Here is a 23,696-nt window from a genome sequence, read left to right on the forward strand (position 1 = left end):
TTAAGCTAAAAAAAGTTTAAATTGGATTTCTTATGATATATTCTTGTATAAATATATATTCCAAGCTTCAATATAAAAAATAATTAATTATAAATTTTATATTCTTTTATTGTAAATTCTTCTTCCTCTAAGAGCAATTCGAACTCCTACATTCAAGTCTTCTTCTTTACTCTTAATATATCTCACTTTTTTATTTAGATTCTTTATATATCTTATGAATTCTGCTCTATCATCTTCATTATAATCCAAATAGCTCGCATTAACTTTCTGAGATCTCAACTTTTTTTCAGTTTCACTTCTCTCTTGGTTATAAAATCTTTGATAAATTTTCCTGCCACCTCTAATAGCTCCAAGACCTCTCATAGGTCCAGTGGAGTTATTATCAATTAAATTCTTCTCTCTCATTAATTGAAATCTCTTATTAACTTTAGAATTAGATAATATAGGAAATCTTATATTACTCTCAGCAATCATTCTCTGAGCTTGTATAAAGTGTAAGTACTCTTCTTGTGGATCATCAAATTGTTGTAAATCTTCATGTATTGGAAGGAGTGTCCTTGGAATGTGTGAATATCGTCTTTGCGGTCCTGTCAGTGCCGTTTTATATAAATTTTTGCAAATACTCTCTAATTTATCTTTTCTTTCTTTTTCAGCATTTTTAGATTTCTGTAAAGCTTCATTGTATGATCTCCATGTTTTCTTAATACCTTCACCTTTATAAAGTTTATTTTTCTGTTCAAATATTTCACTTAAATCATAATCAATAATAACTGATTTCTCAAGTAAACCTGAATTTCTATTTGAGTTTAATAGATCCAGCTTATTTTCTCCCACATTTGAGGAATTCCGTAATTCTTCAGTATGAATTGTAGTTGATCCAAATGTATTAATATTCGATGTTTCCATACTCTTAGTAGGAAATATCTCTGTATGGTTATTTTTTGATGAATTCTCTACTTCCATAGAGGATATAGATGAACCCTGAGATTTGTGTGCTGTCTCAAGTAGCTCCTGATGTTTATTTTCCAAAGCCTTCATCATTTGATCAAACTTATCCCCAATAGCTCCTTCAATCTCATCTGCACTCTCTTCCATAAATTTTTGAACTGCAGCATCTTTGCAATCATTGTTTCTTGATCTTCTATCGAAATCCCAAGTACCTGACTCATCATCTGGACTATTTTCTTCCATCTCCTCAAAATAACTTGCCACACTTCCTTCTGGTGGGACCATGGCAATATTTTTTACCATGGCAATACCTCTGATACTAGTAATTACTTTAATTACACTTTCCTTCCTTGCATTACTTTCTGCATTCATCTCTCTCAATTTTTGGTGAAATGACTTTTTTGAATTATCACTTTGCAGTGGATCCATTGATATAGATGGATCATCCGAAGAATTCAAAGATTTCAGTTTGATCTGTTGGATAACCGGTAACTTGCGTAATAGCCATGGAAATTTTATTGGGATTGATTGATTTAAATATTTCGAATTGTTAACTGCAGTAGAGGGTGCTGCACAAGAATTCTTGCTCTTTCTCTTTATAGTAGGTACTACAGATGGATTTGATCTATTTAAATTATAGGATACCCCACTAGTGGAGTCATCAGTTATTGATAAATCATCTGCAGCCCCATATCCCATATGTGCATTTTCATGTGTATCCGAAAATCTCACTCCCATATTACCTGCAGAAGGTAATAATTTCAATTGTCTATATATGATAGATTCACTAGTATTGTAATCTTCCCCATATATTCCTAAACACTTTTCCTCACTTGGTATTGGATATTCTAGTTTAGTTCCCATACTTGGAAGAATCTTTGATTTCCAAGAAGGAGCACTTTCATATATAGAATCAGTATCTAACTCTTGCATTAATTGTACTAGAGGATTTCTATCAAATATCTGTTTATTCTGATGATAATCTCCCATTGAACTTCCTCCTAAAGTGCTGTATAATGATGAATCTTTTTTAATATCTGCAACTTCTGTAGTTGCATTTGCTATTGTAGCTACAAATAAGGGATATGCAGCTAACTGACGATCCAATTGAGTTTGTCCATATACATGTGTGGACAGATTCTCATAGTTCATTGAAAACTTCTTTGACTGCATTCTATCTAAAAATTTTGCAACAAATTCTGCTGCTTTAGCTTCAGTCACGAAATCTTTAAAATAGTCGTCTGCATTATCTCCTAAAGGAGAATCTGAATATTTATCATCATCAACAAGTTTATCTTCTTCACTTTCCATATTAAATAAGTCCTTATCTTTACTTCCCCCCTCTTTCGTATACTTTCTACTTATTGAAATCCAGACATCATCTTGATATTTGCTCTCACGAATAGGGGCTTCAACAGCCCCAGGTATCAAACTAAGTATTCTATACGACTTAGGTAAATTGGATGTACATTTCACTGCACCCTCCAAAATACTTCTTGAGGAATTTACAGCTTTATTAATTCTAGCAGCTACTCCCTGTTTAAGAACCTCAAAATTTCTCAAAGAATTATTTGAGTTCTGGAAGATATCTTTAGTATCTTTTGAGTCATTCATAGTACGTACATATCCTAAAAACTCCCCAATATCTTAATTACGTTCCAGTAAATATAATCAAATTAATCTAAATCTTATTGCATGTGGTTCCCATGTGAGCGCCTTTTTTTTAAAGTACTTTTAGAACTATAAATAAATATCATTTTCTATTCACAAGTATGGAAATTAGGACAAGCAGATAATATTTAGGATAATATTGCGCCCTTTATATTTATAGCTATGGAAGTTCATCTTCCATAATACCTTTGTAATACGAAGTAATTGAAACCAAGTTACTTTATAAAAATATTGTGGATTTATTTTCCTGCTAAAATTAAAGATTCCATTATATAGTATTTAATCAGATAAAATATATATTATATATAGTAGACAATATAGAATAATGATCTATTTATCTTTTATAAAAAAGTAAGTCATTCTGTATCCAAATATGTAAGTAAATGTTATTCAAAATATTGCTCTAATTGTCATTTAATTTTCAATATTTGCATATTACTACATATTTATATTCAATAGTATAGAATATAATAGTATCAGATATATAAGTTTGAAGTCTTCCACAATTGAAATCTACATTTAGAAGTTAAATATATTCTATAACCTACAACTCTGCTGATATAATATGTAATCAATTATTTCATCTATACAACTGTATTTCCACTTCATAAATTAATAACCAATATAAAGTTTCTTTATATTAATGTAATAATTCGAGAAATATATCTTGTTTTACTTTGTATTTGATGGTATATAGTAGCTTTGTTTTCCAAAATATCCACAATTCCTTAGAGCATTGGGTTCACTTGAAACAGTACATTCATGTTTAAATTCAGATTTATTTTTCTTTCTAGTAGATGTTTTATTCTTATATACTTGATCGTACAATTTTGATTGCAAATTTATGTTATTATTCTTAGTTCTACTCATTTTTACTGATTTATCTTGATTTCTTTTACAATTACTAAACATCTGTGAACTTGTAATGACATCTTTACTTTGTTCTCTAGTATCTTCAAGTGATTCCTTAAAATTATTAATATTAACAAAATAAATTCCTTGATTATTCACTTTTTTGTAATCTTCAATAGTTCCCTTAAGCTGATTATGTATAGAGTCAATTATATCGTTTACAAAGTGCCAGAATGACATAACTTGTACTGTAGAGCAAACCTCAGATACATTAGCAATTTTTCTAGATAAAACTTTATTTTCAAAAGAAGATATGAAATCACTTCCCTTATATGAGACATTTTGTATTGTATTTGAACTATGTAACTCAATCTCTTCTTCTAGTACTTGCCAGTATCCTTCACCAATATCTTTTTTTTGTTCACTCCACTCTTCAGTTAAATCTTGAGAATAACCCCCATAAGTGTCACCATAATAGCCAGAGTTTAATTCTTTATTGTTTAGTTCCTTCTTTTTAATTATATTCGGTTGAGTTAAATCTTCGTAATACCCAAATTTACCTGAATTATCTCCAAATACAACATTCAGAATAAATTGTAATAAAGTGATCAAAAGTTCAGATTTCATTTATCATATCACAAGTAATATTAATGAAAAAGTGCTCTATATTCTCTTTGCTAAGATTAGTTAAGCCTATTTTTAAAATAAGTTTCTGTACCTATAACCTGGGATTTCTAATATAGTATTAACTTGAAATATTGGGCGCCTATTATATTTTTATTCTGCAATAATCCACAATACTTGTAAAATAACAATAAAGTCTTTTTTTTCGTAGGTTCAAAATGCCATCTAAGTTCGCAAATAATGCATAAACGTGATTCTAACCAAAATATCTATAAATTTCCTGATGGTAGATTCCAAGAAGATCGGTTCAATAGGTTAAACCAAAGGTTAAATAGTATACATACTGGCTTTGATATTGTGAATGATAAAAATCCAAAATTTGTTAAACATTTAAATGAAATAGAGTCTCGCATTTCTGATATAAATAATGAGCTGAATGCTAAATATCAGACTGAAATAAGGCATATTGACAATCTTAGAGGGTTAATTATAAATGATACTGATGGCTATGACGACTTTACTAATGAAAGGACTCCAAATACTAATAGTAACAATTTTAATGTTTTAATGGCTTCAAATATTTCACAAGCTGAGTCTAGATTAAACCAAATACTAGAAAATGAGATTTTGAATAGAAAGAATTTAGAATGTCGTTTGATTGATATAATTAATGATAGAATAGATCATTTACAATCAGAGATAACTAGAAGAGATACTGAAAGAGAAGAATTGGATGCTTGTGTTAAGAGATTTGTAGACTTTGATATTCCACGCTTAAGTGATGCTATTAGAAATGAAATAGATAAATGTCAATCCTCAGAAAGTGAATTACTGAAGAAAATTGAAGTAGAATTTACCAGACTTCACGAAATGATTGAAGATGAGATTAAGACAAGACAACAGTCTATTGATGCATTGCTAGATTTAATGGAAAATCTTGTTCAACAAATTACATTGGATGCTCGAAATGACCGTTCCGATAGACAAGCTTCTGAGGATGTCCTAATGAAACTATTAGAAGAGACATTAACAAGGATCCAAGCTGCAACTCAATCATTATATAAAGAGGATAATAGTTTAGGTAATTCAAGTATCAACTCGAAATATTTTACGAATTGTATGAATGCTTCAAAATAATTCCAGTCTTTTCAATGTGCCAATACAAGATGACATAAATACAATTTCTAATATTTCAACAAGTCCCAGTAGCTTACCATCAAACATTATAAACAGTGTTAATTTGTCACATTCCTTATCTAGTAATAAGAATTCATTATATAGTTTACCATTGAGCTATTCAAAACAATTATCCATAAGTTTAAGTGACCAGAATAATGCAAATAATTTAAGTTATTCACACTGCAATTCATATAATCCAGCAAATATGACTTAGATATTCAGTGATAATTGATGAATTGTTTGTTACAACATTAATTATTCATATTTCCATTAGATCTATATAACCATAATGCTTTTTTTGTTATGAAATTTTAGATTCTAGAATTTGCATTGTAATTGTTTTAAAAAAGCAAATTATATATTACTCAGTCTTATTACTACCTTTTTTTCTAGTATAGTAATATTTCAAAATATACTCAATATAGTAATGATGTAATTTTTGACTATAATATATACTTTTGTAGGTCATATCGAAGAATTAATGAATTTAACTGATTAATTACATAACTTCTATCTATAAAGATATTTGAATTTAGTTGATACTTATCAGTATTGAATGTTATATCTTCTGTTACTGCTTCTACTATCATATGAAGCCTTCTTGCTCCAATATTTTCTGTATAGCTATTTAATTCAAATGCAATTCTTGCCATTTCTTCAATTGAGTCATCAGTAAATGTCAAATGTATATTTTCAGCTTCTAATAAAGCTGAATATTGTTTTAACAAACTATACTTTGGTTCTTTTAGTATTCTTATATAATCTGCATATGTTAATGCCTCTAACTCAACTCTAATTGGTAGTCTCCCTTGCAACTCTGCAATCATATCACTTAATTTTACATTATGAAAAGCACCACTAGCTATAAATAAAATATCATCCGTTTTTATATCTCCAATTTTTGTTGCTACTACTGTACCTTCAATTAATGATAATAAATCTCTTTGCACTCCTTCAGTAGATGCATCTGGACCATTAAAGTGGCTATTTTGTTTTATGCAAATTTTATCGATTTCATCAATGAAAACAATCCCTTCTTGTTCAGTACTTTCTATTGCTCTTTTCATTAAAAATTCTGAATCTTGAAGTAGTATTGAATTGATTTCATTTTGAATTAAAATACTGCGAGCCTCTGCAACAGTTACTTTTATGTGATTTGAAACTTGATTTTTCACACTATTGTTAGAGTACTTTAAGTTACCTGAATGTCTATTTGTGAAATAATTAGTAGTTATGTTACTTTTCTCATCTATATTATAGATATTATCATCACTAAAATTAAAGTTAAAGATACCATTATTATCTTTGCTATATTCATTAAGATTACACATGGATTTATATTCATTTAACTGTAAACCATCAGGAATACAAATATCGATAACTTTATCATTTAAATATCCATGACGAAGGTGTTGTAACCAAAAAAGCAATTCATTTGTGCTAATAGAACTAGGTGATATTGCTAGTGATATTAATATAGCTTCCAAAAGTTTCTTTTCAACAATTTTGTTCACAAACTCTCTCATTTCACTTTGTAATTTAAGCTTCTGTCTTTTCAACGATATTTCAGCCAAGTCTTTTATTATGTTATCAACATCTTTACCATGAAAGCCTACTTCTGTAAATTTTGTGGCTTCTACTTTAATAAATGGTGCATCAACAAATTGCGATAAACTCCTTGCTATCTCTGTCTTGCCTACACCCGTTGGTCCTATTAATAGAATATTCTTCGGAGTAATAGAACTACGTAAAGAAACATCTTTAATTTTTTTTCTTCTTAATCTGTTAAGTAGAGCATTAGCCACTGCTCTTTTAGCCTTTGTTTGCCCAATAATATATTCATCCAAATACTGTACTATATCGCTTGGGCTTATGTGTTTAGAGTTATATTTTTTTGAGAGTCTTAAGACTGGAATTGCTATATTTGAAGTATTAGCTATTCGAACTTTTTTTAGTTCATTTTCTTCTATATCTACTATTTTAGTTTTATTACTTTGCCTTTTATTTGATCTTGTATCTCCGATATATACATTTGAGCATGTTATACTATTTAGATTTTGTAGAGAGATAGTGAAATTATGTGATTCAAATCTATTTCTTAATTTTATATCTGAAATACCACTAAATTTGTTATATTTATTAAAAAATACTCCATATATTTCCAGGAAAAATAGTATATATTTTTGAATTTGATATACCCTACTTAATTTATTATAGGGAGTGCTATATACCAGTTTCAAAAATCTTTGTAGTTCCATCTCTTTATTTAAAGTCCATATATTTGATATATAAAATGTTTTATATAAGTTTTTGCTTTTATTTTAGGATCTCTGATACAACTAATAAAAAATATTCATCATGCAAATTTTTCTTATTGGATACCGCCAGTACCCATATACATGCAAGTTGCAAAGAAAAACATGCAAGTTTTAAGTATCTAAATATTAGGAAAATTTCAATAAATACTCTAATTATAGAAAAAATTGAAATGTTTAATTGGATTCTACTACTAAGATAAAAATAAAAATAGAAAGATTACAATTACATGTTATTTAACAGAAAACGTACCCGCTTACCATGATGTTAAGAGGGAAGGAATTTCAAAACTTAAGAATTATATATTACATTGTTTATTGAGTAAATGAATTATAGATAGGATTTTTAATTTACTTGAACACGATATTATTTTAAATTATTGGTTTATTATATGGTAGCTGTTATTAATCAATCTTTTGTTGAGCTATTATTCTTAATTGTGGCATTTCTAGGAGCTATATCATGCCTTTGTCGCCCAGATTATAATTTACCATTATTTACCTTTGTATGGTGGAGCTATTTTAATTTACCTGAATTTCGAAAGAATCAGCACCAAAGATATATTCGAAGGTTTATCTTATTATCTTGTATCCAGGATATAATTTATATTATTTACTGGACTCCTTTATGGTTTTCATTTCAATGGAAAACAAATGAACCTTCTACATTTTCTTGTCATATACTAGTTACAATGTCTAGTATAATAAATGTGTTACTTAAAGTTACGATACTCTTCATACTGCGGGGAGGATCAGGATCTAGTATAGTAACTGTAACAAACACATTATAAATAATAGAGAAAATATCAAGATATTAAATAAATATTTCCTAAATTAAGTCCTAACTGATTTAAATATTAGTCTAGTGAATTAAATCTTAATATTTCAATCTATTACTGTGCACTAAAGTTCATCTCTCTCTTGTATTAATTCAGAATCAAATTCATGATGAATTTCAGAAAGTTCTGGATTATTTTCATTCATATCTAAATTATCTAGATTGTCTAGATCATATTGAGATCCCTTGGAATTAACCATTGATGACAGCATTTGTAACACTGAATCCATCTCTGCAGTTTGATCACCAGAGATATCTCCAAATAAATTATTTTTTCCTTGTTCTCCCATCAAAGATATAAGCTTTTGTATCATGTCATCTGTAATCTCCACTTCATCTTGATCAGTATCGAAGTTTTCATCATCTATTTGTTCATCATCTATTTGTTCATCACCTATTTGTTCATCATCTATTTGCTCATCCTCCTGGTCATGAATCTCATGGTCATGGTCATATTCATCATGTTCAGTTTCCTTTTCCTTTTCATTATCTCCAAATTTCTCTGTACATTCTTCAGATGTCATTCCATATTCTTTATGACCAGTTTCAGCAAAGTAGTCTTGTGGATATCTAAAGATTTCACCATAGTCAGTAAGTCCAGACTGTATATAAATAACGAAGTTCTCGTTTATAAACTTTGTTGGAAGAGATGTTGCATTAGCATGCTGCTTAGTTGCATTCTCATGTGTCTTTAAAACGTCTAATAACTGGTTATATGAATCTTGAATTAAATCTCTCATCTCTTTATTCTTTAAAGCACGTATTAAAATTGTTGCATTTATTTCCTTGAAATCTTCGACATTTATACCAAGTATTTGTAAAGCATCTCCATTTTTATTTCCTAGTGATTCTGTAAATTCTGTTAATATATCCTTATTTTCTTTTAGTTTTCTTAGTTCATCTTTATCCAAAACACCATCATGGTTTATATCATTACTTTCAATAAATAAGTGGATTCTTTTGTAAAATTCTCCTGAAAGTGTGTAATCATGTACAAGATTGTAATACTCATTAATTTCCAAAACCTCATCCTTATTTAGATCCATTTCAAAAAATAACCTAATATAAAAGTCATGAAGTCCATCATCTTCTTCATCTCTCTGAGATTCGGGACTAAAGTGGTAAATAAATTCCTCAAATTCCACAATGTTATCTTTATTTTTATCAATAAAATTGAATTCAGCAGCCGCATCTCTGAATGTAGATCTATTTCCTAAATACTCAAGCCACTCAGTAATCTCTGATTCATCTAATACATTATTACTGTCTTTATCTATAAGCTTGATTAAATTATTAAATCTCTCTAGTAACACTTCCTCATTTATAGTTAAAGTTTTAAGCCATTCTTTATAAAGCTCCTCATTATTTGCTAGCCTAAGTAAGGAAGATACATTTGAAGTGGAGTTTCCAGCTCTTAAGAATATAACAATAAGAAAATTTAAAATTAAAACAAAATAAATCATTTCCAACAATATTATTTACTTCGCGTAATTCGTGATTCGTGTTATAGCCATCCCCTTTAATACCCGGGCTCTATTTGGAATGAAGGAGTATAGTGAGGGTAAGATGTGTGCAAAATCCGATACACCTAGGCGGGTTGTCTCATTATTTACATGTAAAAATATGTTTAAACTTTAGTCTAGAAATTGTCAACTTTGTTATTAAATAAACACCTTCTATTACACAATATAATAAAAAAAAGTTAATCAAATAAATGTAGAATTTTATATTAAGAAATAATCTGTTTTTTCCTTGTCTAAGAACTTTAAAGGTTATCCAAATCAATTAACCTAGAGAAGAGTTATGACGTCGTCATTATCAAGTATAAAATTATCTTTAAGGTTTATATAATTATCAATTGAGTCTGGACCCATATTATCACCACAAAATACAAAATCTGATAAAGTAGTACATATATAGGATGATACTTTAGGAGTACCAGGATTGTATTGAGAAGACTTTGTAATATCAACATTTGGATCAAAGTCCAAATATGTTGAAGTAGATGATGATGGGGATGATGCTAAGATGACATTATTGTCAATATCATGATATTTCATGAATTGAGGATCTGAAGTTAATGGCCAAGGAGCATCACATTGAGATAATGATACTGTTGGATTAATAACTACATTTGAGTTTTTAAAATCAGATATTGAAGGCATTACCATATCAAAAGGTAATGAGGGTATATTATTATAGTTTTTCTCGGGGCCAATTGAAGCAGGGCTAGATACTGTAGTTGAAGTAGTACTATTTGTAAAATTAGTACTTGATGCCAGATATATATCACTAAGTGGGATTTTATTATTAACTACTTGTTTTTGTATATTACAATTTGTTATACAGGTATATTTCGGTTTTCTTTCAGTATGATTATCTATTAATAGAGGAGATTCAGTGAAATTATTTTTATATATATCTATGGGTTTATATTCTTGTTTTCGAATCTCTTCATGACCATCAATTCTTGAGGTTTCATCATAAACTAATAATTTATTATTGTTCGAATTATGAACATTATTTATAGATGATTTATTTGCATAATTAGAGTCATCTTGAAGTAACCATGTGGGTACAATTCCATCTGATGCTGTAGAAACTAGCTTTGAATCCATCAGTACTGTCGAGGGAGTTATACCTCTAACTTTTTTTAAAAAGTATTTCTGTGCATGGGAACGTATTTGAACTAAAGTTCTACTCTTCACTTCTTGCTGAACTAAGGTCCAATTTCTCCCAAATTTTTTTAAGGCTGCAACAAAACGATGATGTTCTTCATCAGTCCATTTCCCAACATTTTGACCTAGAACATATCGTTTCTTCCGTGTTATTTTATCATAACACTCATCCTCAATACCATCATATCTTCTTTTAACATACTCACCGGATAGAATATCCTCTTCATTATAACCAGAAATATCATGTTCAGAAGACTCATCGCCAATAATATAATTCATCATACTCAAAAAAAGTACTAAATAACTAAATCCTTAAACTGCAAAAACCTGATTCACCTGACAACCAAATAAGCTTCTTCTAATCTACAGCTTGTACTCTTATATATAACCTGAATTAATAAAGTATCTTGCAATAATTAATATATTCTTCAATGTTTGTACTCAAGTAAATATGCTAAGCTTTTGTTTGATTACATAGAATTTTCAGCCAGCTAACAATATACTATTTCTATATACTCATATATCAGAAAATAAGTTTAAATACTCCCTTTAACTACAGTTTCTGATAATATACTTAGATATTTTATATTTTATTGAACTTTTATTTTATTACCTTCTTGTTTTATTTATTACATATAACTTTACATGGATATATATATGCGCACTGCACAGCACCATGTACTAAGCTCTACATTTCAGTACATCTGTGACCGATATAACAGACAATATCTCTATTGGGCTATTTAACCTATTTAGTATTTAATATAATAAGAGACATGAAACGTATACGTTTTCTAGCTAATTAAACTCTTAAATTAAATAATTAAACGGTACCTGGTAAGCATACGTTCTGTCTAATATGGTATCGGCGCATTGGAACAAGCGCCACATGTGGGGTAAATTTACATGTTATTAAAAGTACTCCAAATAATTCGAGTTTTTGCATTAGAGCCTATAACTCTATAAAATTTAATTAGTCCAGATAGGTTACCAATACAATATATATGTGTACTCAATTATTAGTAAGATTTATTCTTAAATATGCTATTATTTAAATTGTATAATAAAATTAAGTAGAATGAAAGAAAAGAGGTACACAATGTAAATGTTTATATATTAGAATTAAAACTTTTAATGACACTTGAAGACTTTTCACGTATTAAAATCCCTGAACCCATGTTGTTTCCATTATTCATATTACTTCTTAATGCATTTTCAGGACTGGCTCTCTTCACTTCAACCCACTGTCCATCTATGTAATGCTCATCATAGGCCCTAATAATATCATCCACGATACTTGTACTTGTAAAAGTCACAAATCCAAACCCTATTTATGAAAAAAATTAACAGCTATTTTAATTTTACAATAAATATTTTATTTTTATTTCTTACCTCTCCCAACACCGCTTTTCTTATCACACATCATTACACAATCACTAATTTGCCCAAACTGCTCAAAATATCTTCGCAATATATCTTGTGAACATGTAGTAGGTAAATTACCTACAAAAATCTTTTCAGTACGAAACATTGTACCTTGGGTATTTTCAGCAGTCAGATCTTCTAGCTTGTCATAATATAATCGACAGTTTACTTCTTTACCCATAATAACATGAGGGGATCTTAATATAGATTCAACTATTCCACCTTCAGAAAATGAAACAATTGCAAAATACATTATTGGAATATATTGACAACTTTCGACATTTCCAAATTTTTCAAAGTGACGAATAATAGCTTCTATATTCTCAATTATTAAATAACAATTCAAATTTAATTATAAGATCTTTCAACTTCAAATATAAAACTAGAACTTACCTTTAGATATATTTTCATCTAATCCATCTACTAGTACCTTATTAGAAATTTCCAAAATATTCTTCCCCATTTTTTTATTGCTTGTACTTAGATGTCACTTATTGACTACTATGGGTTTATAAATTTATGTTAAAAATGAAGTAAAGTGAAGATATTCGGGTAGATTTTAGAGTATTAGATTATTTTTTTGTTTTGTAAGATTTTATTTCAGACTAATTTTAAATTTGGACTTTTTTTCTAGTCCTTATTTTCTACCTTTTTCTTAACAATGTGGGTATCCAAGATAGTAACCCACCGAATTATAGCGCTCTTTTCATGCACTGAAATCTATTTCCAGCGCTTCTTATTGGGGTATCCACTAATAAATATGTAAATGTGGGTAATACTGTTTCTAAAAGAAAAGAAGATAGTAGAAAATTCTTCGAAAAAATCAAACATATAGAGTTCTATAACCTCTCTAAGTAGTAGTATATAAATTCCTATGTATATTAAGAAAATGTGTTTGTTTATATATTTAGTAACTGCAATATAACAAGTCAAGATACACAAAAATATCCAGAAAACAAGATCAGTAGCTTCAGTTAAAGTAACTTAAGTGTTGTATGATACGTGAACTTGCGAATCCCTTAGATATTTATGTGATTTTCAAAGTAATTAGTGGATCTCCTTCATATACCCTATATCTAAATAATCTAGTGAATATATCTTCTTAAAAAGTCATCTTACTAATGTAATACTGAATGGTCTTAAGTAAACATATAAAATTCTGCACGACAGGTCCCTAGAAATAAAAAAAAAAAAAAAAGACCCTCAATTTGATGATTTTGACCAACGATTCAGCATTAACTTTTGTATTGATAATAATGCCTCTCTAGCAACCTCTCGGTTTGGTGATGTCATCAAAGCCATAAGAATTTCTTTAGTATTAAATTTACCAAGTACTTGTTTACCCATTGGATGTAATCGAGCAAATTCTCCAATATCAAAACAAGCTACAGCTAAAGTTGTTGGATCCTCGCAAACTTTCACAAGTTGTGCAAGTCTCTTGATTGCTGAAAATTCATCAACTTCAAAATTCATAAAATTTTCATGCCAAAACTTTTCTGTATGAAGAAATGACCATTTAAATTGCTTTTTATCAAGTTCGAGGCAGTATCTATCAAAATTAGAAAATTGTTTTAATTTATTATTAATCATTATTTGACCTTGGCGAATTTCCTCATATATATCAGGATCTAACCACTTTTCATATTCAAGAATTGTCAAGTATTGTAATAAACCCAGGTCAATTATACTCTCAACAGCTGTATCATTATCCACTACATTTTTAAGTACATTCAGTGAAACTCTAACAACCTTCTCAGAACGACAATCAACAATTGAATTTGTAATGCTTCTAATCAAATTCTTCTCAACCAAAATTGGAATTGTATCTTTATTAAATGAGATTAACCATACTATTACACATGCCTTATATAAGTGGGATGTTACAGAGGTACTACTGAGATTATTTAGCAAGAATTCGATTACATTAGGGTATAATAAAATTATCATTCTATATGAATCAACTTTAACAAGATTTCCCAATACATCCAGAATCCCTATATTAGAACAATGAGAACGAGCTGAAGATAGAGATTGTAACTTTCTCGATATTATATCTTCATTTGAGGTTTGCTTATCAGGTTTGGACATATCTCCAGATTCAATTTTAGGAATCATAATTCTCTCAAGTAAAGTTAAAACATTTTCTAATGAAAATATTCCTTCATTTGCATGACTCATTAACCCAGTCAAAAAAAATAACAGTTTATCTGTTAAATATGTATCAACTTTTGGACGATCTAAGAATGCCATGAATTTGTCAAATATTGGTACTCCCTTTATAATTTCAATGAATCCTTCATATTGACCAGCATCATCTCTAACTAACTCATAGAGCATTGTTAAGACATATTGGGATGGTTCCAAGTCAGGAGTAATACTTAAACAATTTAACATTAACTGTCGCAATTGTTTGTTTGAACCTAATAATTGACTTCTAACTAGCAGAGATTGATTATGTAATGCCATTAATTTTATTGAAGAGCCAGGGGGTAAAGCACCAGCTAGTTCATATTTCTTCCAGTGTGGTACATGACTTAGTATTCTTGCTCGCTTCTCAGCCGTTGAAGTATGCTCAGAAGTTGCTAATTTACCTATCAGTTTAACCTGTTCAGTAGACCTCATATTCTATATTGTCTCAAACTAAAGTCAATCTTAATTTGGTATATGAAGAATCTAATTTTGGATTTCTTTAGTATCTATGAACAATTTAGTTCTACAGTATTTACTATTAAAAAGCAGCCGGGAAAGACGTTGGCGGGTTCAAAGCGGAAATAGTAAAGATAGGCTATAAAGAAAAAGATCTCAAATTATTTCTAAAGGGTAGAAGAAGATGCAATTAGTGGATAATTAAGTTCAAATTAGTACCTAAAAAAACTAAGTTATCAACCACCAAGTAATAGAGACTTCGCTTTAAGAGTAGAATCTTAGATAAGTCATTGTATATTCTTTAAAGTTTGTTAAAACTAACAATTTCACATGATTGTACTAAACCATGCTCTTCAACTTCATCTTCATCTTCATCTTCATCTTTGGTATCATGTTTAGCATTGAACTTTCTAATTTGCTCATCTGTCATCCCCAAAGTTTCAATCTTATCGATAATATCCTGTGTATTAACAAGGTCATCAATAATTGTAGCTCCCATTTGAAGTTTAAATAGGCCAAAAGCTATTGGGACTTTCTTCTCAGTAGAAGAAAATTCAACACCTTCAATCTTAATGTCCCTAACTAATTTTGCCACTTTATCTAAATCTACATCTAGAGAAGATGGCTTGATTTCTAAGACGAGAGATGACTTAGTAGCAGGTTTTTCCTTTTTCTTTTCTTGCAAAGCCTTTTTCTTTTCCTCCATAATTTTCTTGATATCAGCTGCACTCTCATCATCATCTCCAAATAGATCAAAGTCATCATCGGGTTTATTTGATTTCTTTTCATGTTTGGAAGTGCATTTATTATCACTTTTGCAATCTGCTACATATTCTTCAGTTGGAAATAAAGATAGCTCTGTTAGAGTAAAATGTCTCATATGTTCAAGATAACGACAAATATGGGGAAAACTGCAATATTTAGTACCAGCCAATAATAATTCATTCACTAAATTACAGTCATTTTGGGATGGATTTGCACCATTAAAATAAGTTCTAGTTGATAAGAACTCGTTAAGTTTTTCTTTACCTTCATATGTTGACAAGTTACCAAATTCTTTAATTTTCAACATTATATTATAAACCCGTTAATAAGATTTATTTTAAGACTTCTTTTTAGATAATCCAATTATAAGCACAGTAGAATTGTATTATATTTCAGACAGTAACAGTGCTACACTCAAGGGGGCGCTTTTGAGGGGTAACTTACCGCCTAAGTATCATTTGTCTCAGTCCTGAAGTCTAAGCAGCAAAAAAAACATTAGACCCCGTTATATAATGAAGCGCTACCAATTTTTTTTTTTTTAGGTAGATTTGTATAAATACTTATTTCTGGGGAAAGAATTTAATTATACACTAAACTAAATTATCAATAAAAAGAAAAATTAGCTATAAAAATGTAATTTAAATTATTTGCTAATCATATTTTTAATATGGAATAATCTTTATTAAATAACTTCTCATTATTATTTGTTATTGGCTATAAAATGCATGCAATCGTAATTTAGAGATAAAGTTTACAGCGCTATTTAATATTGATATATATATATATACTTAATTATATACTTAATAAACCTTTGACACAATATTTGATGCATTTTTACTGTAAATATCTGCTAAGACTTAATGAAGAACTAAAGAGTGTTGCTAATCAGTCTTTATGTACTTAAATATGGAAAACTGTAGATTATTTGACAATATCTATAATATTCTAAAAATAAACAACAAAGTGGCCTTTTGCTGGAATATATTTAATTATGTAGATTGTTATTCTGAAATCAATAAATATGACATTTGTGATTTCGAATCCATAATTCCTTCTGAAGGAAATATCAAATGTAAGTTATTTTACAATAATATTTTATAAAAATAAATTTGTAAACATAATATTAATTATCTAAATATAAAATTAAATATTAAAAAATAATCAGATACTAAGCATATAATAGCTCGTTTACCACTTTTGGAAGAAAATATTGAGTTTGAAAAAGAAGATATATACAAACCACAAGTTATAGATGAGAATTCTAATCTTAATTTTAAACAAGATCTAAAGTTATCTAACTATAATATATACAATAAATATGAGTCTCCCGAAACAGACATATCTAGTACTCGTAATATAGGTATATTATAGGATATTTTATTCTATTCTATGATCTTCTTATAATTTATACTTATTTACAGATTTTGTAGAAGATTTAATCGGTGATTGGGTATTAGATAATGAGCTTTCTGAAGATTTAGGACCACTTCTAACTTTTCTAGGAGTAGGTATAATGAAGAGAAAAATTGCTAATAATGGAAATTTTATTTTGAAGGTGGTAAGAAAACATGAAACTATTTTGGAAATAATTTTACAACCATTCCTTGGCCCAAGTCAAGTAATGACATGGAACTTAGCTGGAAAAGAATATTATGAAAAAAATAGTGAAGTTGGATTTTGGAAGAATAAAATAAAAATAGTAAAGTTTAAGCATCAAAGGACAAATGGAATAGAGGTATATGCTTTACAAGCTATTAGAACTAATGAAAAAATTAATGGTGCATTAATAGAAACTAGATGGTGTCAACCACATCCATTATATAAAAGAATTAAATATATTAGATATCAGTAAGTTAATAAAAGATGCAAAATACAAGAATTTTACTTATTATAAATAATATATCTTGAATTTCCTATGTATTTATAAATTATTACAATTACTTAAATTATATTCTGATACTACAGATTGTTTGAAAATGGTCAACAAATTATGGATATATTCAGAGCATTTAAACCTCAAAAATAATAAAGACTAAATACATTCTGATTATATTAATGTAGTAAATACCAAAATTATAATATTTAATTATTTATATATAAATTTTGTATATATTCAAAAATAACTTTTATTTTAAAGGTATAACTCATTAATAAACTTGAAATTTTCTGAATCAAATACAGCATTTCAATTATAAGTTATAATACTTTGATATTTTCATCAGATACACTATCTTTATTATACCTATAAAATGTTGAATAGAAAATCAATGGAAATAAAATCGTTGCATCACCAAAAACTTTTATAGGAGCTGATTTTTCTCTGATTTTACCCCAGCTAATAGCTTCATCTGGTGAGGCACCAGAATCTGATCCATCGTACTCAGTTGCAGTTGAAATATATACGGCATAATCAGCCCCATTGCGCATTAAATTTGCATTACAAACATGATGTTTAGGCGTACCACCACCTAAAATAATAATTCCACTCTTTTTAATTCTTAAAGCTATATCGTTGATATGCCTGATATCCTCAACAACATCAATCTTTAAACCCTAAAGAAAAAAAAAAGTTAATTGATAATATATCTGAATACTTAGAGTATGTAATAAAGACATATGCTTAAGTAAGTTGATGAATTATTCAATTCATCGTGTTAAATCTACTTTTGTTATTGTTAACTTACAGGGTTTCTATATGTATGAAAAAACAAATTATCACCAATAGATCCATCAGTGATACCAGGGCAAAATACAGGAATTTCATTTATATAACACCAATAATATAGTGATTGCTCATTATTGATTTTTCTACCTAAAAAATTTATCATTTTTGAAGGAGTCCAATTAAATGAGTCCTTCTTTTGTATTTCAAGCATTTCATCAAGTAATGGTTGTAACCATGATTCAAAATCTACATAGTTCTGATTAGGTACTAATAAATTTCCTATTCTATTCCAGCCTTTGTTACGTAAATATGAACCTTTCATAGAAAAATCACCAAGATATGTATTTCCATGAACTTTGATGAAATCTTCTTCAACTCCTCCGGCTGAAGTGACAATTACATCAACCAGTTTATTTTTGGCTAAGTAAACGAAAAGTTCTCGCAATCCTGATGATATCATATTTGATGTAAAACTTAGCCAAATTGTGCACTTTACACTTTTCCGAAATTCCTTATTGTCATATGGAGGATATTCATCACTATCCATTGGATCATCTGATAATCGCCATTCTAACATTTTATTGACTTCTTCTATTACTTTTCCTAAATTGGATGCCTGAAATCCCATGGAATTTAGATTCTTTGTATAATCCTCAATTGTGATATCTTTATTCTTAAGGTGTGGTCCAGTAATTATCTGATTATTGTCAATTGGATCACTATGAACTAAGATATTGGAAATAGCTTCTTTTGGTACTCTTTGCATATTACCTATATTCATGTATAAAATATTATTACACTTTGACTATTACTACCCTTATGATTACGTGCAGTTTATTATAGTCTAAATAATATAAATATGACTAAATAGTACTTTGAGTATTAGCATGACGCCAAAGTATTTTGGCGTCATGCTAGTATTACTTGAGTAATATATAATTTCTAGATATTATCTACAATCACTTTATTGTAATATTAACATTATAGGAACTTTACATGTTATTAAATAAAAAAGTCTATTCAAAACTAATATTGCAGAATATTTATGTTATGTAAACGTTTCACAAAGTATAATGATCAATATCACAACTAATTAGAGGAATCTAATTGATAATATAAGTACTACTTAGTATTAATACAAAATACAAATATATTGTTAGATTTAATTTGTACTAGACGATTTACAAAATATCTCAGTTATTGTTAAATACAAAAATATTATACGTTACTTTTTGATATCTCATAATTTACCGTCTAATACTCTTAAAGGCGCGAAATTTTGTAGATTTTTTATGATAGCTTACACAAGAGGTATATATACAAGTCTATAATATTAAATATAACGAAAATTTGCCGCTATTTCCAGATAGCTAGTATAGAATAGACTGTAACATATTACAATAAATAAGTGTAGATATAGTATATATATTATTATATTACCTTTAGTAGTAATAATATATTAATATTAAATACGTATAAATGCTAGCTTAATTATTAAGTCTAGTCTTAGGTGATTATCAAGACCTCTCCTAGTCAATAAATTACCCCCCCCTTCCCCCCTTTTTAGTAGTGTCCCCTCTGTATAGAAATTGGAGAACCCTATGTAATGTTCACCCATTGGTTACTCGGGTGAAAATTAATCAAGTAAATTGGAAGCTGGGACTTGATATATATATGACAACTGAGCAACAACATCAACGTCATATCGGTGATAAAAAACGAAATAATAGAAGGCCTCATGAGAAAACACCAGCTTCTGTGACACCGCAGCCTACTCCTTTAACTGGAATAAATAGAAGTAGACAGAAGCATAGTAATAACAATGGTGCAAAGGTATCCAGTGATACACTCTGTGGTAATCAAGGTGATATGAATAACAAACACAAAGTAAATCGTAATTACAAGAATATTACGAACTATGGCTCTAGTGAGGAAAGTAGTTGGGATACTTTGAAGGATAAGAACAGGTCTGGTTTAGATAGTCACATCCAATTAAGAAGAAATAAGAATCATGGATATACAAATAAACAGAATAGTGCTAATTTAGAGAATCAAAAGCTGCAGAAGTTACAATCAGCTAGTGATAACCACAATCCTGATACTATGAATAAATCCCAGAAATCTTCAAAGATCAGTCACAAAAAGGATTTTCACAAAGCAAAGGAGTCTAGTCAACAGGTAGTAAATAGTAATTGCAATGTTACTCCATTAAGAGACTTGAATGATTTCCACAGTAATAATGATGCTAATAATGTGGCAAGAGTTTCCTATAATTCCCTCGGGAATAACTTGCAGATGAAAGATATTGGTAATAATCATGGTAAGGGATCTAGTAATAGACAAATAGATAACACACCTACTGATATGACAATGTGCCAGTTAGATAAAGATTCCAATTCAAAATATTTTGCAAAGGATCAACACTATCGCCTCACTTCTAATAATACAGGGAGACAGCCTAATACTGGCTATTCTAGATTCCGCTTCCAAGCTTCAGGTAGGATTAATAATAATAATAATAATAATGCTCCGAAATTAAAACCAATAGATATAAACAATAATAATGGAGCTAGCAGCATATTAGATGAAAATAAAAAGAGAAAAAGTAGGAGGAGATACTATAAAGCTAATTCGAAGGATAAATCTCGTAATGATAATGTCGGGTCACCTCAAAATGTTTCAATAGGTAAAGAGAAGTTTCAAAATAAGGGTGAGAAACTTATAAAAGAACAAGCTAGTGAAGACACTACAAATATATGTGTAGATCCAATTTCAGATACAGCAGATATAGACAACAACCTAAGACATTTGGATATAAATGCAGATGCGTCTGTATCGTTACAATTAAAGGAAATTCCTAAATCTGAACTTAAAATAGTGGATACTACAGTTATAGAAGCACCTATGAATGTGGAAGTATTTGTAGCTCAGTCTAGTGGTTCAACTGATATGTCATTAAATAAAGATGAGATAAATACTACTGTATCAACTTCTGGAGGTTTATGGCGTAGAGGAAATGGAACAATTCATACAGACTCATTGGAAGGAGTGCGCCGACATGTGAAAAGCTTATTAAATAAAATAACAGTAGAGAAGTTTACTGTTATAGCAGAGAAACTAGCTTTGTGTATAGAGGAATTACAAAGTGTTGAAGAACTGGAAGAGCTTGTAAAGCAAGTTCTTGATAAAGCAATTACAGAACCTGATTTTTCTGAAATGTATGCTGATCTATGTCAAGTTCTAAAGTGGCGTAGCCCATTATTGGTAAAGGAAAATAAAAGTGTGATTAGCTTCAGTAAAGCGTTGTTAATACGCTGTGAATATGAATTTAAGAATTTACCTAAAAATATGCGACCAACTGAAGAGGAAATTGAGTTATATGGTAATGAAGAACTTGTCATTAAATATAGGAAACTCAAAGTACATGTTTTAGGGATAATACGATTAATAGGTGAATTATTTATACGAAAAATGTTCCCAATGAGAAGTTTAAATGAGCTTGTTTTTGATTTAGTCATGCTTCAAGAACATCCAGATGAATATGCAATCGAATGTTTATGCCAATTAATTATGACTACTGGATATTACCTTGACTCAAATGAAAAGTCTCAAATGATTGTAGACCAGTGGTTTGGTCGACTGAAGGAATTACAGAAGTCACAAATTTCTACAAGACTAAATTGTCTTATCCAAGATGTTTTTGATTTGCGCAAACATAAATGGGTAAAGAAAGTTCACAAACAAAAGGCAAAAGCTTTTGCTGATATACTTAAAGATATTGATGTTGAAGATGTTCTTGGTGGTGCTGCAATTGCTGCTCAATATGGTTCAGTTGTGGTTGTTGGAGAACGCTCTAACCTTGTCGGTAATGCTACATACAGTAATTATATGACTGCTCAAGAAGAATTGTACATATCTAGACAGAGAAGTAATCAAAGTACAGCAATAAAGTGAAGTTATATAAGATAACGAATAATGAAGTAAAATTCAATAAGATTATTTTCATTCTATTTCCTGAGCTTTACCTCTTGCTAATATTACCACTTTTTTTTTTTTTTTTAATTGGCCATTTCTTTAATTGAGTAGTGATTAGATATAGTCAATATATAGTGATTTTGTACATACTTTTTTCATATCACTAATTTTACCCAATATATTATTAAGATATTCTTTCAATCTGTTATATCAAGTTAGGACTGAATTTGATACTACTTGTATATGGGGGACCTCGTTCATTCCTTCTAAATGAATTGAAATGCCACCCTCACCTGGCATTTTTCCTTGTAAGGCTGTGCGAGCTTCTTGTTCTAATGGTGATATACCAGATATTTCACTTCTCATCTCCCCAAGGTGACGACAAAGAATCTGAATTGAAGTAGTAACAAATAGTGAAGAAAATTTGTCATGAATAAACATCACATGTTACACTTTTGAACTTACATTCTGTGTTATCTTCTTCATTATATAATTCCTAGCTCCAACGGTATCTCCACACAGTGTCAAGAGCTTCCCATTCATATTATTCACAATACTAAAGCAATGGTCAGTTCTTGGAGTTACTAGGAGTGGAGTATTAATTGAATCCAGGTCTAGAGCTTGAATAGTTTTCTGAAATTACAAATTTAGATAAGTTTGGAATATATTAAGAATAGATAAGTGAATTTAGTATTACACAATTATTTGTAACAATGCAGAGTCTATCGTTGATCTTCACGCATATGCAAAAATTGACACTTGCAATCGAATTTACTATATCTCAGTTAACTTACACCTTTATTAGTTACAATGAACTTTTCCTTATCAAGAATACAATTAACAATACTTCCACTAGATATGTCAGTAATATCTGGGATATATTTCAGTACACTTTTGACTTCTATTCCACACAAATCCTCTCCGTAAGAGTATCGCTTTGTGTTTAATAATATAGCTGAAGATATCTTTAATATTCCAATTAAAGAGACCAGTAATTTAAGTTTCATCTTTGTAAGAATTTATATTATTTCATTAATTATGAAACTCTTCTTTTATGTAATTTATAATGTTGCATTGCATGATTCTGCGGGTACAGCGGATACCCAAGTTACATA

At 29.2% G+C, this 23,696-nt stretch overlaps 14 protein-coding genes across 14 annotated transcripts; 4 read left to right on the forward strand and 10 right to left on the reverse strand.

Moving 5' to 3' along the window:
• Positions 1–96: 96 nt before the first annotated feature.
• On the reverse strand, positions 97–2,562 carry cand_002560 (uncharacterized protein; the record flags this gene model as incomplete). The annotated part of the gene is made up of 1 exon (XM_067210504.1): positions 97–2,562. One exon carries the CDS (start codon positions 2,560–2,562, stop codon positions 97–99), a length of 2,466 nt encoding a protein of 821 aa, XP_067067771.1.
• Positions 2,563–3,291: 729 nt separating this feature from the next.
• On the reverse strand, positions 3,292–4,098 carry cand_002570 (uncharacterized protein; the record flags this gene model as incomplete). The annotated part of the gene is made up of 1 exon (XM_067210505.1): positions 3,292–4,098. The coding sequence occupies one exon, from the start codon at positions 4,096–4,098 to the stop codon at positions 3,292–3,294; it is 807 nt and encodes a 268-aa protein (XP_067067772.1).
• A 237-nt stretch (positions 4,099–4,335) lies between these two features.
• cand_002580 (uncharacterized protein) lies at positions 4,336–5,232 on the forward strand (the record flags this gene model as incomplete). The annotated part of the gene is made up of 1 exon (XM_067210506.1): positions 4,336–5,232. The coding sequence occupies one exon, from the start codon at positions 4,336–4,338 to the stop codon at positions 5,230–5,232; it is 897 nt and encodes a 298-aa protein (XP_067067773.1).
• Positions 5,233–5,717: 485 nt separating this feature from the next.
• On the reverse strand, positions 5,718–7,532 carry cand_002590 (heat shock protein ATPase subunit; the record flags this gene model as incomplete). Its single annotated transcript, XM_067210507.1, has 1 exon — positions 5,718–7,532. The coding sequence occupies one exon, from the start codon at positions 7,530–7,532 to the stop codon at positions 5,718–5,720; it is 1,815 nt and encodes a 604-aa protein (XP_067067774.1).
• A 449-nt stretch (positions 7,533–7,981) lies between these two features.
• Positions 7,982–8,380, forward strand: cand_002600 (uncharacterized protein; the record flags this gene model as incomplete). Its single annotated transcript, XM_067210508.1, has 1 exon — positions 7,982–8,380. The coding sequence occupies one exon, from the start codon at positions 7,982–7,984 to the stop codon at positions 8,378–8,380; it is 399 nt and encodes a 132-aa protein (XP_067067775.1).
• Positions 8,381–8,492: 112 nt separating this feature from the next.
• cand_002610 (EF hand domain-containing protein) lies at positions 8,493–9,941 on the reverse strand (the record flags this gene model as incomplete). The annotated part of the gene is made up of 2 exons (XM_067210509.1): positions 8,493–9,840; positions 9,910–9,941. The coding sequence occupies 2 exons, from the start codon at positions 9,939–9,941 to the stop codon at positions 8,493–8,495; spliced, it is 1,380 nt and encodes a 459-aa protein (XP_067067776.1).
• Positions 9,942–10,217: 276 nt separating this feature from the next.
• Positions 10,218–11,387, reverse strand: cand_002620 (MYB-like DNA-binding domain-containing protein; the record flags this gene model as incomplete). Its single annotated transcript, XM_067210510.1, has 1 exon — positions 10,218–11,387. One exon carries the CDS (start codon positions 11,385–11,387, stop codon positions 10,218–10,220), a length of 1,170 nt encoding a protein of 389 aa, XP_067067777.1.
• An 827-nt stretch (positions 11,388–12,214) lies between these two features.
• cand_002630 (RNA recognition family protein) lies at positions 12,215–12,993 on the reverse strand (the record flags this gene model as incomplete). The annotated part of the gene is made up of 3 exons (XM_067210511.1): positions 12,215–12,432; positions 12,498–12,845; positions 12,924–12,993. 3 exons carry the CDS (start codon positions 12,991–12,993, stop codon positions 12,215–12,217), a joined length of 636 nt encoding a protein of 211 aa, XP_067067778.1.
• A 740-nt stretch (positions 12,994–13,733) lies between these two features.
• Positions 13,734–15,152, reverse strand: cand_002640 (uncharacterized protein; the record flags this gene model as incomplete). Its single annotated transcript, XM_067210512.1, has 1 exon — positions 13,734–15,152. The coding sequence occupies one exon, from the start codon at positions 15,150–15,152 to the stop codon at positions 13,734–13,736; it is 1,419 nt and encodes a 472-aa protein (XP_067067779.1).
• Positions 15,153–15,477: 325 nt separating this feature from the next.
• On the reverse strand, positions 15,478–16,248 carry cand_002650 (EF-1 guanine nucleotide exchange domain-containing protein; the record flags this gene model as incomplete). Its single annotated transcript, XM_067210513.1, has 1 exon — positions 15,478–16,248. One exon carries the CDS (start codon positions 16,246–16,248, stop codon positions 15,478–15,480), a length of 771 nt encoding a protein of 256 aa, XP_067067780.1.
• Positions 16,249–16,847: 599 nt separating this feature from the next.
• Positions 16,848–17,967, forward strand: cand_002660 (uncharacterized protein; the record flags this gene model as incomplete). Its single annotated transcript, XM_067210514.1, has 5 exons — positions 16,848–17,013; positions 17,107–17,186; positions 17,232–17,301; positions 17,363–17,789; positions 17,907–17,967. The coding sequence occupies 5 exons, from the start codon at positions 16,848–16,850 to the stop codon at positions 17,965–17,967; spliced, it is 804 nt and encodes a 267-aa protein (XP_067067781.1).
• A 170-nt stretch (positions 17,968–18,137) lies between these two features.
• cand_002670 (deoxyhypusine synthase) lies at positions 18,138–19,387 on the reverse strand (the record flags this gene model as incomplete). Its single annotated transcript, XM_067210515.1, has 2 exons — positions 18,138–18,494; positions 18,626–19,387. The coding sequence occupies 2 exons, from the start codon at positions 19,385–19,387 to the stop codon at positions 18,138–18,140; spliced, it is 1,119 nt and encodes a 372-aa protein (XP_067067782.1).
• Positions 19,388–20,280: 893 nt separating this feature from the next.
• Positions 20,281–22,560, forward strand: cand_002680 (Mif4g domain-containing protein; the record flags this gene model as incomplete). Its single annotated transcript, XM_067210516.1, has 1 exon — positions 20,281–22,560. The coding sequence occupies one exon, from the start codon at positions 20,281–20,283 to the stop codon at positions 22,558–22,560; it is 2,280 nt and encodes a 759-aa protein (XP_067067783.1).
• Positions 22,561–22,791: 231 nt separating this feature from the next.
• Positions 22,792–23,588, reverse strand: cand_002690 (uncharacterized protein; the record flags this gene model as incomplete). The annotated part of the gene is made up of 3 exons (XM_067210517.1): positions 22,792–22,971; positions 23,047–23,214; positions 23,376–23,588. 3 exons carry the CDS (start codon positions 23,586–23,588, stop codon positions 22,792–22,794), a joined length of 561 nt encoding a protein of 186 aa, XP_067067784.1.
• Between the last annotated feature and the right edge of the window lie 108 nt (positions 23,589–23,696).

Source organism: Cryptosporidium andersoni (assembly GCF_001865355.1).
Source record: "Cryptosporidium andersoni isolate 30847 chromosome Unknown contig_61, whole genome shotgun sequence".
In the NCBI taxonomy this organism is placed as follows: Eukaryota; Apicomplexa; class Conoidasida; order Eucoccidiorida; family Cryptosporidiidae; genus Cryptosporidium; species Cryptosporidium andersoni.